The sequence below is a fragment of the Salvelinus sp. IW2-2015 genome, linkage group LG24, assembly GCF_002910315.2.
Source record: "Salvelinus sp. IW2-2015 linkage group LG24, ASM291031v2, whole genome shotgun sequence".
NCBI lineage: Eukaryota > Metazoa > Chordata > Actinopteri > Salmoniformes > Salmonidae > Salvelinus > Salvelinus sp. IW2-2015.
This window is the reverse complement of record NC_036864.1, coordinates 10003686-10018951: the sequence shown is the minus strand read 5'-3', so window position 1 is coordinate 10018951 and position 15266 is coordinate 10003686. Positions and strand designations below refer to the sequence as shown.

General features: G+C 41.9%; 1 protein-coding gene across 4 annotated transcripts in view; it reads right to left on the bottom strand.

Annotated features, from left to right (window-relative positions):
* Nucleotides 1-5023: 5023 nt before the first annotated feature.
* The window catches only part of LOC111951443 (insulin-like growth factor 1), a 27052-nt gene continuing 16809 nt past the window's right edge, over nucleotides 5024-15266 (bottom strand). The window contains exons 3-5 of one of the 4 annotated variants that reach the window (XM_023969524.2): nucleotides 10471-10733; nucleotides 7920-7955; nucleotides 5024-5611 (exon numbers count right to left, since the gene is read on the bottom strand). In XM_023969524.2, coding sequence (XP_023825292.1) covers nucleotides 5552-5611; nucleotides 7920-7955; nucleotides 10471-10733 — 359 coding nt within the window. In that variant the 3' untranslated portion in view covers nucleotides 5024-5551. The remainder of the gene's footprint in view (nucleotides 5612-7919; nucleotides 7956-10470; nucleotides 10734-15266) is intronic. The other 3 variants (XM_070434791.1, XM_023969525.2, XM_023969526.2) reach the window with 3 other exon arrangements.

The window sequence follows — 15266 nt, the reverse complement described above, 5'->3', positions numbered from 1 at the left end:
GCGTCACCTGTCAGGGGGCGGTGTTGTAATTTGGTCAAAGACATCTTTCAGTCAGAACCGAAACCCTCTGAAGACCTCGCCAGATGACACCATCAGCAGCATCATGTTATGGTTCTCTGTGGAGCAACATATTATTTCCTTATCCTGTTCTAAGACGCGGCTTTTCATCGCCGACCCTCAACTCCTATAGTAAAAACAGTACAGAGCTGGGAGAGGAGTACATAATGCTGGGAGCTCCAGGATGCTCACTATGTACAGATTTCTGTTGTTGTTGTGAAGATAAAGGTGGGGGCCTTMAGGACTGTCTTGCAGCAGGCAGAGTTGTGGGTGTAAGGGGCTACGATTGGGCAGGCCTCTTTGTTGCCCAGAGAACAGACCATGGTTTCCTGGAACAATGCAGCTGATGAGAGGCTCTCCAAGGAAAATATGGGTCTGACATCATGGGTTCTTAAAGCACACAGCTGAGCCAACACTCTCCTGCCATAATCAGTACTCAGTGAATTTCCACTGCTGAGGGAAATGGAGGAAAAATAAGACAGAGYAGCCCCTATGGGCATGGGTCCCTTCCCCTTCTACACCCAGGTATGGCTAGAAGTTCAAATTGAGAGTTTCAGTTTGAAATGGAAATGCATAATCCAGTGATATACAAAGTTAATGTCACATTGGTTGGTGTCCTAAGGAGAGAAGAAATCCAGGAAACAGTAGTGATGGGGAAAGATGCTGAGTTGAAGGACTAATATACAGTGATAACAATAAATGCAATTGCCAGTCCTTTGTACTACTGTAAAAGTAATTGATATCCAGTATTTATTATTAAAAGAGAACTACATAGAATTTTGCCAGACTAACACAAATCATCCCTCCCCCTAAAACAACCAAGAGGAAAAAATAGTGAAATTGGAGTGTATTAAAATAAACCACAAGGTCATTTAAAAGACAATAGTGTACGTAGTTGTAGTAGGGCTTTGGAGCTTCCACTTCAGGGCTGGTCCAAAATCGGTGTCCTTAGGTGCACTCAACCCAGAGCGCATAGAGTCCATCTGATAAATTTGGGAAATAGATACTTGAGACTGCTCCTTCCAGAATCMTTCTGCTGGTGTAGCAGAGGTGCAATGGAGAAATTCACGATTAGTTATGATATTACAGAATTACACATCAGGAATTAGACCGCAGATGTTAAATAGATTCTTTTTTTAAATATTTTTTTACAGAATACAGCATTGAGGTTTCTTGGAGATTTGTTTAAACTCTAAATCCTGCAAGCTTGCAAAATGCAATTTGTCTATTCGGGCCTAATAATTGATCTTGTATTAGTCATTGAGAGGCTTGGATGAAATACCATCCAGGATCGCCCGGCCAGACGCTTGCCAACTCCCTGCTCCACACTTGAAACTGTTATGTCTGCTGAATGGAAGCCAGAAGACCAATTGTTCTGTGAAAATGACTTAAATGTTTGGTTATATATTCATAAAAAAGGGCTGACAGTGAATGAAAGCTTTGTCCTGTCACTGCAGAGCCGTCCCTCCTCTAAAAAGCTGAACACGCAGGCGCAGCTCTCCCCTCAGTGAACCCACACCGACTCTGTTTGCCTTGGCGGAACATGCCATCTTTTAGGAAGTATCACTTTGTCATCCAGAGTCTATTCAGTTTCAGACTGATGGTGAAAAGATCTCCACTCTGAATCATGTGTTGATATACAGCCGATGTGCATAATTGATTTTTTATAGTTTTTGCATATGCTCAGAGAGACAAAAGTGAGCTTTGTTACAATGCAACACTAATGTCTACGTCAGTGACAGGTTTATTTTACAGGTCTGACCTTGCTGTGGATAGCTTACTGTGCTATAATTACATAATAGGGAGAATTGTGTGTTAATAAGATGCATTGCTGTAGAAAGTCTCCTGGACCTCTCAGTTTCATTACATCCGTTGGATATTCATACTTGACGTTCATTGATTGGTTTTCCCTTGCATCAAGCGAGAGGGACATGGTGATCAATTACACTCCAAATACTGATACAAGAAAGAAAACTGTTCACTTGGCTGTTTGTTTTTCTTCTTATGTTTGGTTGCCAAGCAACAGTGGTAAAAACATCTTCATGTTATTTTATTAATGGATGATATTCAAAGGTTTCTTAAAAGTGCCTGCAGAACATTCTGACATGAGCATGACAAATGGTATGAAATAAGTGCCCAGACGTTGTCATAATGTTGACAAGTGGTTTATTCAGCAGGAATGGTGAACAATCTGTCAGTATTTAAACATTTTCTACAGAAGGCAATCGAGCACCAGAAATAACAGTGCTGTAATTAAACAGTTTCTTAGATGATGGTGAGCTTTGGAATCCCATGGCAATCAATTCAAATGTTTTCCTATTCCAGAGCGCTTGATAGAGTCAAGTTCCTATATGTAATTCAAAATACAGTTTTCATTCCTGTTTGTGACATTGTATCTGCTAATTGTGAGATAAATGGTGACAAAGAATCAGTCAAAATAGTGTTTTGGGAGTCAGATAACTGGATTAAAAATCTAGATTCTATCACGCTCATAGCTTTACTCTGTTGCTGCCCCTCAAGAGGCCACCATTATTATCCTTTATGCCTGCATATTGACAGTCCCACAAAGTCCCACATGGTAAACTTCCATCTTCAGGTTTGTTTCAGGGAGAACTACACTCTTAGAAAAAAAGGTGCTATCTAGAACCTAAAAGAGTTCTCCAGCTGTCTCCATAGGTTAACCCAATGAAGAACCCTTTTTGGTTCCAGGTAGAACCCTTTTGTTTCCACGAAAAACCCTTTTCACAGAGGGTTCTACCTGGAACCAAAAAGGGTTCTCCTATGGGGACAGCCGAAGCCTAAGAGTGTAGAACTGAACTGGGGTCAGTCTGACCAGCGTATGCTTCAGGGGATGAATGAAACCTACACTTGTATTACTCAAGCAGCATTAGCATAGCTGAACAGCTGATCAGATGGATGGAGAAATCGATCAAATGTGATAGTTTATGATTGACAGTTGTCAGTTTACCTAAACTGTCTTTCATTAAATACAAAGCTGACAATGCAAGTTGAATTAGATTGTGTCTTAATTTAGCTGAGATCTTTGGTATCAGTCTGGTGATATGGTACTGAAGGACAATCGTGCTGATAATAGGTTTTAAAACCACATACATGTATCTCACGGAGGGTCAAATGGGATGCGGCCATAGAGGTCATCCTGGCTTTCAATTCACCTGACAATATCGTCCGTGGCTATATGTGAACAGACAAGATGGAGTCCTAATCTTAACCACTACATCGTATTGTATGTGGTGATGATTACAGCTGTGGGTTGCTGATAGATGTAAGGATATAAGTACCACATTAATACTTTAGGTCAGACTGTCATTTGAATACTTTTTTGATCATTTCTATCCCATTTTATTGATGTCCAAATGCGTCAACAGCCCAAAATTGTAAAAGGTTGTAATAAATATAACATGTCTTACTTTGTGGGGAGCTGAGAACCAGATCTGATTCACTGTGTCACTTAAGCTCTTTAACACATGGGCATGGTTTTACAAAACAAATCATTCAACCTTAATCATACATATTCGTAAGCGTTAATGCCTTGGCTTTCTGATCATGGTGCGTTTACAAACATTTCGTTCAGGACAAACAAAAGTACACTATGACTTTTAACACCTTAATATTATTGAAGGATCACAGTTCACAGTGCTTTTTGTCAAGTTATTTGGCATAGGGATCTATATTGAGTAACAATAATTTAAAAACAGTAGAAAAAATAGCGTTTTGCCTTCTTGGGACCACAACATGATACTTTMTTTRCATGCATTCACAGATTTCACACAAAGACATTTGCWCGCTTATACTACTACCTTATTGAAATRGCTTACAAATAAAAACACTATTAATAAAATGGTGGCCACAAGGCTGTGCAAAAGGGACGACCTCCAACGATAAGCTTTGCCATCTCTCTTTCTCTTCCTGTTTTAGCCCACCGTTGCAAGTAACAAACTACAAAATAGCACCATTATACAGTGGATAGGATTTTCTTAATACGGTTTTGCTATATGATACCATCATGTACAATYATAGTAGAAGAATGCATAGGATAACATAAATGGGAGTATTGGTTGATTATACACTGACAGAGGAGGAAGAGATGTGATGGGTTGTCAGGTTGCTGAAATGGTACAMTAAGACTGTCAGGCATCCAGATTGTGCAAACAGCCATTACTCTCTGTAATCCTGACYCAAACACAGGAATTCTCAGAACATGGTCTGATGGAACCAGTGTGTGAACCTTGCTCACAGTAGCAGAGCTCTGAGTGGCTTAGCRACAAAACGGACTGTGTMTGTGTGTGCYCAGCATTTTTKAACTGCAGTCCTGTTTYRWMGTYMGTGTMTRTSTGTMTRTKWKASWYTWTMWGWMMRYRATKWRWRWCWRMWGWGWYKWKTATYTGTMMRMSTMRWRWTTWTWMCSRTTTTTWATGAAAAATCCATGCAGTCCATGTTCATACAGAAGAAGCAAAGMTCCCTCCCTAAGCTAACAAAATAAAAMAATGCAGGCCAAGTGAAATCAATCATTAATCGTCTTCCTGTAGCTGGCTATTTTTAGCGCCCCTCTGTCCTGTCCTCTGCATTAGAATCCATTTTTAATCAGACCACATATTATACCCAGAGAATCTACTGTGAGTCTTTACAAATTAAATATAAATTGAATCTCCTCAAAACTTTCTGTTTACAGTACAGAATATAATATTACTGTCAGTTTCACTAGAATGGCTTAGCAGTACAAGAAGATTGTATCATCAGAATAGGTCTCTGGTCATGTTGTTGCCTCAAAGCCAGGTTCTTATGTTATGGTTGCATGTAATACTCTTATTGTCTGTTGAAGCAGACAATAGTAAATAAATAGCCTTAATGAAACACGTGACAACTGTGAAATCATCTTTTGGCCAGAACTGACTAAAGCTGAAATKACGTTCTATTGAGGTTCTAATATATTTTCAAAGCAGTGGTTGTTAGATGAGAATGGGTGGGTTACTTATCCAATAGCCCGACTACTTTGCATGGCCCAACCTCTCAGTGTAAAGCTTCAACTCAAGAGTTCAGGTAAAGAGGATGAACCATTGGCTCCCATAGACAGACAGGTAAAACATGTCTGCTGGCTGCCTTCCTATTGGCTGTATGTAACACAGCCTATCAGAGGCCACCAGGGACACTATAGCTCAGCTCACACATGGAGGTATAAGAAGAAGAAGCTCTTTGATGTGTAAGCAGCTAAACTAGTCTGTTACATTGGTTTGACATGGAATATAATTCCTTCCAATATGAAATGGTGCAGTGTATAAAATAATCAAAATACCTCTCATATAACCCCAGCACTTTAACTCTCAGCTAGAGACATTACACACAAAGCTTATTACCATTAGCWTWGTACCATTATCCACCTTTTGTTGTTTTACAGTGAACCATTCCACAGGGGCACCAGGTAWGGGCACACCCTTCTCTCATCCRTGTCCGCCTGTCCGTTAGCTTCTGTCTTCTTCTACATTCGGTAGTTCCTTCCCCCTGTGTTTCCTCGACTTGAGTTCTTCTGATGTACCTCCTGAAAAGGGTGGAGGGGGAACAGATTTTTAGGAGGAGAAACATTAGATAAGTGGATTAGGAGAGTGGGYAAAAAACAGCTTTGGGTCKAAACCCAGTYCCTGTGRCTAGAACAACACAGCTGTACAATTAATGGYTGATGATTTCATAACCTTTTGCTATAGTGAAAGAMCCACAAACAGTACAGTATCGAGTATCCTCCCTACCAGAGCTGATAGGTCATATTTAAACCACAAGCCACCAGAGCGGCACTGACATTCAACACACTGTCCCTCTGCACATGAATACATCAATGTGATTATATGCATGCCGTTACCCTCTGTAACTAGCATGCCACAAATCTGTTGCAATCTGAGGACCAGGGTTTCAGCACAAAATGTACAGTATGAAAGTAGAATCTGTCTGGGAGAGAGAGTGCCATGGGTCTACCACAAAAACCACTTAGTCCTCCGCCCCTTCGCTAATGGCTTTCTTTTTTAAGAGGAGAGTTGTAAAATGCACCAAGTCCAAGCTTAAAAGGATGACATGGACACACAGGTGGAATTGGGAAACTAAGGGAGAGGAAAGAAACATTTCTTCTGGTTGGGTTGACTACTTTGGTTGGACTGGGCTTGATTACTAATTAAATTCTGTGCTTGCATTTCCTTCCCTCTCACAAAAAGGTCAATATATGCTGACTGTATTCTGTTGTAACCTGGCCAAGGAGTCATTGATTTTGTATCTACTAAACAAAGGTATAAACAGCTACGTATAACAATGACAAGTATGCATCACATATGATGGTAGTCATGGCACCAATCATGGCATGCTATATTCTATACTGAACAAAAATATAAACACAACATGTAAAGTATTGGTCATGAMCTGAAATAAAAGATCCCAGACATTTTCCATATGCACAAAAAGCGTATTTCTCTCACATTTGGCCCACAAATTTGTTTACATCCCTGTCAGTGATAATTTCTCCTTTGCCAAGATAATCCATCCACCTGACAGGTGTGGCATATCAAGAAGCTGATTAAACAGCATGATCATTACACAGGTACACCTTGTGCTGGGGACAATAAAAGGCAACTCTAAAATGTGCAGTTTTGTCACACAACACAATGCTACAGATGTCTCAAGTTTTGAGGGAGCTTGCAATTGGCATGCTGACTGCAGGAATGTTCACCAGAGCTGTTGCCAGAGAGTTGAATGTTAATTTCTCAAATTCTTTCGCTTTAGAGAATTTGGCAGTGTGTCCAACCGGCATCACAACCGCAGACCACGTGTAACCACGCCAGCCCAGGACATCCATATCTGGCTTCTTCACCTGCGGCCACCCGGACAGCTGATGAAACTGAGGGTTTGCACAACCGAAGAATTTATGCACAACTGTCAGAAACCATCTCAGGGAAGCTCATCTGCGTGCTCTTCGTCCTCACCACGGTCTTGACCTGGCTGCAGTTTGGCATTGTAACCGACCTCAGTGGTCAAATGATCACCTTCGATGGCCATTGGCACGCTGGAAAAGTGTGCTCTTCACAGATGAATCCCGGTTTCAACTGTACTGGGCAGATGGCAGACAGTGTGTATGGCGATGTGTGGGTGAGCGGTTTGCGCTGATGTCAACGTTGTGAACAGAGTTCCCCATGGTGGCGGTGGAGTTATGGTATGGGTAGGCATAAGCTACGGACACAATTCCCTTTTATTGATGGCAATTTGCATAGAGATACCGTGACGAGATCCTGAGGCCCATTGTCGTGCCATTCATCTGCCGCCATGACCTCATGTTTCAGCATGATAATCTATGGCCCCATGACGCAAGGATCTACACAATTCCTGGAAGCTGAAAATGTCCCAGTTCTTCCATGGCCTGCATACTCACAAGACATGTCACCCATTGAGCATGTTTGGGATGCTCTGGATTGACGTGTACCACAGCATGTTCCAGTTCACGCCAATATCCAGCAACTTCGCACAGCCATTGAAGAGGAGTGGGACAACATTCCACAGGGCACAATCAACAGCTTGAACAACTCTACGAGAAGGAGATGTGTCGCGCTGCGTGAGGCAAATGTTGGTCACATCAGATACTGACTGGTTTTCTGATCCACACCCCTACCTTTTCTTTAGGATATCTTTATTCCCAGTCATATGATATCCATAGATTAGGGCCTAATTTATTTATTTAAATTGACTTATTTCCTTATATGAATTGTAACTCTTGAGTTAAGTCTTAGAAATTGTTGCATGTTGCGTTTATATTTTTGTTCTGTGTAGTTATAGTAGGAAAGTACCACTGCAGTAGTGAAGGACAAACAGCCTACCTTGCAAGATGTGTGACTATGCCCAGATAAAGGTTTCTGTCAGGAAAAATAATAAAACCGTTCAGATATGACACATTTGCTTTCCATTGTGGTAGTTTATTGTCCACAATGGAATAGTTAGCCACTCTCTAAGGGGTAAAAGTAAGTTATTGGTGTTTTCTGTCCTCATCATCAAGACTTAGCCTTAACGTCTTAACTTGGAGTGCATGCTCTGGAAAAATCCTGACACACAGTGTCTTCGGAAATTATTCAGACACCTTGACTTTTTCCAAATTTTGTTACGTTACAATCTGTAACAACGTGTGTGTAGGTGGCAGGGAAGTTAGGCGCAGGAGAATCGAACTTGGTATAAATGGAGTTGTTTAATAAACTTAACAAAAAACTCCAAAACCAAAATACAACATAAATAAAAGTGGGTACAAGAACCTGTCGCGCACCAATACATAATACACGAACATACAAACAAACAATCTCCGACAATGACATGATGGGAAACAGAGGGTTAAATACACAACATGTAATTGATGGGATTGGAAACAGGTGTGAAGGAAGACAAGACAAAACCAATGGAAAATGAAAAATGGATCAGTGATGGCTAGAAGATCGGTGACGTCGACCGCCGAACACCGCCCGAACAAGGAGCGGGACCGACTTCGGCTGAAGTCGTGACACAATCTTATTTTAAAATGTATTAAATAAAAAAATGTCCTCCGCAATCTACACACAATACGCCTTAATGACAAAGCAAAGACAGCCTTTTAGAAATGTTTGCAAATTCATCCAAAATTAAAAACAGAAATACCTTATTTACATAAGTATTCAGACCCTTTGCTATGAGACTCGAAATTGAGCTCAGATGCATCCTGTTTCCATTGATCATCCTTGAGATGTTTCTACAACTTGATTGGAGTCCACCTGTGGTAAATTCAATTGATTTGGACATGATTTCGAAAGGCACACACCTGTCTACACAAGGTCCCACAGTTGACAGTGCATGTCAGAGCAAAAACAAAGCCATGAGGTCAAAGGAATTGTCCGTAGAGCTCCGAGACAGGGTTGTGTTGAGGCACAGATCTGGGGAAGGGTACCAAAAAATGTCTGCAGCATTGAGGGTCCCCAAGAACCTTCAATGCTCCCGAGTGGCGCAGCGGTCAAAGGCACTGCATCTCAGTGCTAGAGGCGTCACTACAGACCCTGGTTCGGTCCCAGGCTGTTTCACAATTGACCTTGATTGAGAGTCCCATAGGGCGGCGCACAATTGGCCCAGCGTCGTCCGGGTTAGGGGAGGGTTTGGCCAGGGTAGGCCGTCAGTGTAAAATAAGTATTTGTTCTTAACTGACTTGCCTAGTTAAATAGAATTATTTAAATAAGAACACAGTGGCCTCCATCATTCTTAAATGGAAGAAGTTTGGAACCAGCAAGACTCTTGTTAGAGCTGGCTGCCCGGCCAAACTAAGCAATAGGGGGAGAAGGGCCTTGGTCAGGGAAGTGACCAAGAACCTGATGGTCACTCTGACAGAGCTCTAGAGTTCCTCTGTGGAGATGGGAGAACCTTCCAGAAGGACAACTATTTCTGCAGCACTCCACCAATCAGGTATAGTGGCCAGATGGAGGCCACTCCTCAGTAAAAGGCACATGACAGCCATCTTGGAGTTTGCCAAAAGGCACCTAAAGACTCACAGATCATGAGATACATGATTGGGCTGATGAAACTAAGATTGAACTCTTTGGCATGAATGCCAAGCGTCACGTCTGGAGGAAATCTGGCACCAACCCTACGGTGAAGCATGGTGGTGGCAGCATCATGCTGTGGGGATTTTTTTCAGCGGCATGGACTGAGAGACTAGTCAGGATCAAGGCAAAGATGAACGGAACAAAGTACAGAGAGAGATCTTTGATGAAAACCTGCTACAGAGTGCTCAGGATCTCAGACTGGGGTGAAGGTTCATCTTCCAACAGGACAACGACCCTAAGCACACAGCCAATACAACACAGGAGTGGCTTCAAGACAAGTCTCTGAATGTCCTTGAGTGGCCCAGCCAGAGCCCAGACTTGAACCCGATCGAACATTTCTGAAGAGACCTGAAAATAACTGTGCAGCCACGCTCCGCATCCAACCTGACAGAGCTTGAGAGGATCTGCAGAGAAGAATGGGAGAAACTCCCCAAATACAGGTGTGCCAACCTTGTAGTGTCATACCCAAGAATACTCGTGGCTGTAATCGCCACCAAAGGTGCTTCAACAAAGTACTGAGTAAAGGGTCTGAATAGTTATGTAAATGTGATATTTTTAGTTTCATATTTAATTTTGGGGTATTTTGTGTAGATTAATGAGGGAAAAAAACGATTTAATGAATTTTATAATAAGGCTGTAACGTAACAAAATGTGGAAAAAGTAAAGTGGTCTGAATATTTTCTGAATGCACTGTATGATCTAACAATCAAATATACTGAAAGACCCACTACAATGTTCTATATCTATGTCCATTCTGTTTCGCTGATGTCAACTGTGTATGCTCTTATAATGTATATCTGTTTGGTGCTGTGCTCACCTTCTTGGTTTTTGTCTTGTCTGGGTGCTGTGCTGTCCTACGCTCTGTGCCTCTGTCCACGTTTTGCACTGCAGTACTAACCTTAGGTGTTCTTGGCATGTCTGTGTGGCGCTGTGCGCGCACAGAGCGAGCTGCCTTGCCAGACTTGACAGGGGCACAGTACATTTCGAGCCGCCGCAGCTCGCAACTCTGGAAGCAGCACTCGTCCACAATACCACGGTTATGTGACCGCCGTGAACTGGGGCCATACCCCGTTGGTTTACCTGGAGAGACAGAAAGAAGAATTTGTGTTACTACATGTGAAGGCGTAAAGAGCATGTAGAGAGCATGCAAAAATCATGCAAAGAGCATGCAGAGAGCATGTAAAGAGCAAGGATAGCTGTTTTTCCAGATTGTTCTGTAAGTAAATAAAAAAGATAACTGAAGACAGCTTGTTGTTTATGTTTATACATTTTGGACTTCCGTGTATGTTTGTCTTCGTGTTACAGGTCGAAGTTAAACGTTGAGGTAAAGGTAGAGGTTATAGGCATGTTAAGTGTTGTGTCACGGGTGTGTTAAGTCAACCACAGGTGCTTTTAAAGAGCCAATGGAATCATATACAACATAACCCATTACAGTCTTGGATATGGACCAACTTCTTTAGTGCAGATGTCCTGGAAGGTCTTATATCTGTGAGCTGAATTAATCCAAAGAGCAGTAATCATTTGTGGCTGTGCGCCAGGCCCTGGGCCCTGTAATAGCTGAGTGCTAACGGCCAGGTTGTGGACTTGATTATTCTGATATATGGACAGCGTTAATATCATTGATTTCTTCACTGCAAAATGTACAGGGTATCGCATTGCACTGTGCGGACTCTTTTTGGCAGCCGTGCGGCAGTAAAAAAGGTCACGGTCACCGTAACATTGAGAATATCACGTTCGGACGTTTTAGACCCATTAGGCCAAACCTCAACCCCTCGGGGCCCATCAGCCTGCAGAGAAAGCAGGCCCAGGTCTAAGCCACACCCTCTGGCGGCCTGGTTGGTCGTTTCATTCACATTTTCACCTGGCAACCCAGCAGCCCTTTATTGCTAACAATCTCAGAGCCAGTTAAACTCTGGATACTGTGGATGCTGTTACAATGCAGCCATGCTGTTGTTTACTAACAACTATATGGCTTTCCTGAGACACGACGAGACTCATATGGTTTCCATGTGTTCGATATCAGTCCATTCACTACATTCCAGCCATTATTATTAGTCGTCCAACCCTCACCAGCCTCCTGTGGTGCAAAGCCAGAGAGGCTCACTTGGAGGTCTGGTGCTCTTCAGTATGAATTGGAATCTGAGCACTTCTCTGAGAACCCAAGTCACCTTCTACAGTGATGTGAGTGGAAGGGAGGAGGAAGTTAGGAGTTGCTTTGACACCTGAATGCCAACAGCTTTCGACTCCCTCTCTCCAAACCCACTTTCTTTCAGTGGCCTTTAAAAAAATATCCCACTCTCCATTTACAATTCCCCGCTCACCTCGGGCAATATAGCCTTTTCCCTGTTACCAAATGAAATAATAATAATGTAATATGGCATTTACAAGGAGGAAATGCCTTTCCCTTTCYGAGTTAATTGCTCTTGGCCTGGGAGCCTGCCAGTGCTGACAAAGTGCATTAACTTCTGCTCTATGCCTTCCTTATCTTGACAATGTTGTTTTGAACAGAGAGGAGCTCCAATTCAGAAACAGATGCATCTCTCCACAGTTCTCAGTCAGGACCCTGGGTACAGTGTGAAGAAAGATTATGGAGGTAGTTGTACTGTGTGTGAGAGAACACTGATCTCAAGTCAGATGATGAGATACAGTGTGTGTTTGTGGATAGTTGAAGGTGAGAGGGTTCTATACTGGCTAAAAGATTGAAGGTGAGAGGGTTATATACTGGCTAAAAGGTTGAAAGTAAGAGGATTCTATACTGGCTAAAAGGTTGAAGGTGAGAGGGTTCTATACTGGCTAAAAGGTTGAATGGTGAGAAGGGTTTATACTGGCTAAAAGGTGAAAGTAGGAGGGGTTCTATACTGGCTAAAGGTTGAAAGGTAAGAGGTTATATACTGGCTAAAAGGTTGAAGGTGAGAGGGTTCTATACTGGCTAAAAGGTTGAAAGTAAGAGGGTTCTATACTGGCTAAAAGGTTGAAGGTGAGAGGGTTCTATTACTGGCTAAAAGGTTGAAGGTGAGAGGGGTTCTATATCTGGCTAAAAGGTTGAAGTGAGAGGGTTCTATATGGTAAAAGGTTGAAAGTAAGAGGGTTCTATACTGGCTAAAAGGTGAAGGTGAGAGGGTTCTATACTGGCTAAAAGGTTGAAGGTGAGAGGGTTCTATACTGGCTAAAAGGTTGAAGTGAGAGGTTCTATATTGGCTAAAAGGTTGAAAGTAAGAGGGTTCTATACTGGCTAAATGTTGAAAGTAGGAGGGTTCTATACTGGCTAAAAGGTTGAAGTGAGGGTTCTATACTGGCTAAAAGGTTGAAGGTGAGAGGGTTCTATACTGGCTAAAAGGTTTGAATGTAGAGGGTTATATATCGTGCTAAAAGGTTGAAGGTGAGAGGGTTCTATACTGGCTAAAAGGTTGAAGGTGGAGAGGGTTCTATACTGGCTAAAAGGTTGAAGGTGAGAGGGTTCTATACTGGCTACAAGGTTGAAGGTGAGAGGGTTTCTATACTGGCTAAAAGGTTGAAAGTGGAGGGTTCTATACTGGCTAAAGGTTGAAGGTGAGAGGGTTCTATACTGGTAAAAAGGTTGAAAGTAGGAAGGGTTCTATGCTGGCTAAAAGGTTGAAAGTAAGAGGGTTATATACTGGCTAAAAGGTTGAAGGTAGAGGGTTCTATACTGGCTAAAGGTTGAAAGTAAGAGGGTTTATAACTGTGCTAAAAGGTTGAAAGTAGAGGGTTCTATACTGGCTAAAAGGTTGAAAGTAAGAGGGTTCTATACTAGGCTAAAAGGTTGAAGGTGAGAGGGTCTATACTGGCTAAAGGTTGAAGGTGAAGGGTTCTATACTGGCTAAAAGGTTGAAAGTAAGAGGGTTCTATACTGGCTAAAAGGTTGAAGGTGAAGGGTTCTATACTGGCTAAAAGGTTGAAGTAGGAGGGTTCTATACTGGCCTAAAAGGTTGAAGTAAGAGGGTTATACTGGCTAAAAGGTTGAAGGTGAGAGGGTTTTATACTGGCTAAAAGGTTGAAAGTAAGAGGGTTCTATACTGGCTAAAGGTTGAAAGTAAGAGGGTTCTATACCTGGTAAAAGGTTGAAAGTAAGAGGGTTCTATACTGGCTAAAAGGTTGAAGGTGAGAGGGTTCTATACTGGCTAAAGGTTGAAGGTGAGAGGGTTCTATACTGGCTAAAGGTTGAAGGTGAGAGGGTTTATACTGGCTAAAAGGTTGAAGGTGAGAGGGTTCTATACTGGCTAAAGGTTGAAGGTGAGAGGGTTCTATACTGGCTAAAGGTTGAAAAGTAAGAGGGTTCTATACTGGCTAAAAGGTTGAAGGTGAGAGGGTTCTATACTGGCTAAAGGTTGAAGTTGGGAGGGTTCTATACTGCTAAAAGGTTGAAAGTAAGATGGTTCTATATTGGTAAAGGTTGAAAGTAAGAGGGTTTCTATACTGGCTAAATGTTGAAAGTAGGAGGGTTCTATACTGGCTAAAAGGTTTGAAGTTGAGAGGGTTCTATATGGCTAAAGGTTGAAGGTGAGAGGGTTCTATACTGGCTAAAAGGTTGAAGGTGAGAGGGTTCTATACTGGCTAAAAGGTTGAAAGTAAGAGGGTTCTATACTGGCTAAAAGGTTGAAGGTGAGAGGGTTCTATACTGGCTAAAGGTTGAAGTTGGGAGGTTTTATACTGGCTAAAAGGTTGAAAGTAAGATGGTTCTATATTGGCTAAAAGGTTGAAAGTAAGAGGGTTCTATACTGGTTAAATGTTGAAAGTAGGAGGGTTCTATACTGGCTAAAAGGTTGAAGTTGAGAGGGTTCTATACTGGCTAAAAGGTTTGAAAGTTAAGATGGTTTCTATATTGGCTAAAAGGTTGAAAGTAGGAGGGTTCTATACTGGCTACAAGGTTGAAAGTAGTAGGGTTCTATACTGGCTAAAAGGTTGAAAGTAAGATGGTTCTATATTGGCTAAAAGGTTGAAGTAGGAGGTTCTATACTGGTACAAGGTTGAAAGTGGAGGGTTCTTATACTGGCTAAAAGGTTGAAGTTGAGAGGGTTCTATACTGGCTAAAAGGTTGAAAGTAGGAGGGTTCTATACTGGCTAAAAGTTGAAAGTGAGAGGGTTCTATACTGGCTAAAAGGTTGAAGGTGAGAGGGTTCTATATGGCTAAAAGGTTGAAGTTGAGAGGGTTCTATCTGGCTAAAACGATTGAAGGCGAGAGGGTTTTATACTGGCTAAAAGGTTGAAAGTGGAGGGTTCCTATACTGGTAAAAGGTTGAAAGTAAGATGATTCTTATACTGGCTAAAAGGTTGAAAGTAAGAGGGTTCTATACTGGCTACAAGGTTGAAAGTAAAGGAGGGTTCTATACTGGTACAAGGTTGAAAGTAAGGAGGGTTCTATACTGGCTAAAGGTTGAAAGTAAGAGGGGTCTATACGGCTAAAAGGTTAAAGGTGAGAGGGTTCTATATCTGGCTAAAAGTTGAAAGTAAGAGGATTCTATACTGGCTAAAGGTTGAAGGTGAGAGGGTTCTATACTGGCTAAAAGGTTGAAAGTAAGATGGTTTTATTGGCTAAAAGGTTGAAAGTAAGAGGGTTTATTCTGGCTAAAAGGTTGAAAAGTAAGAGGGTTCTAT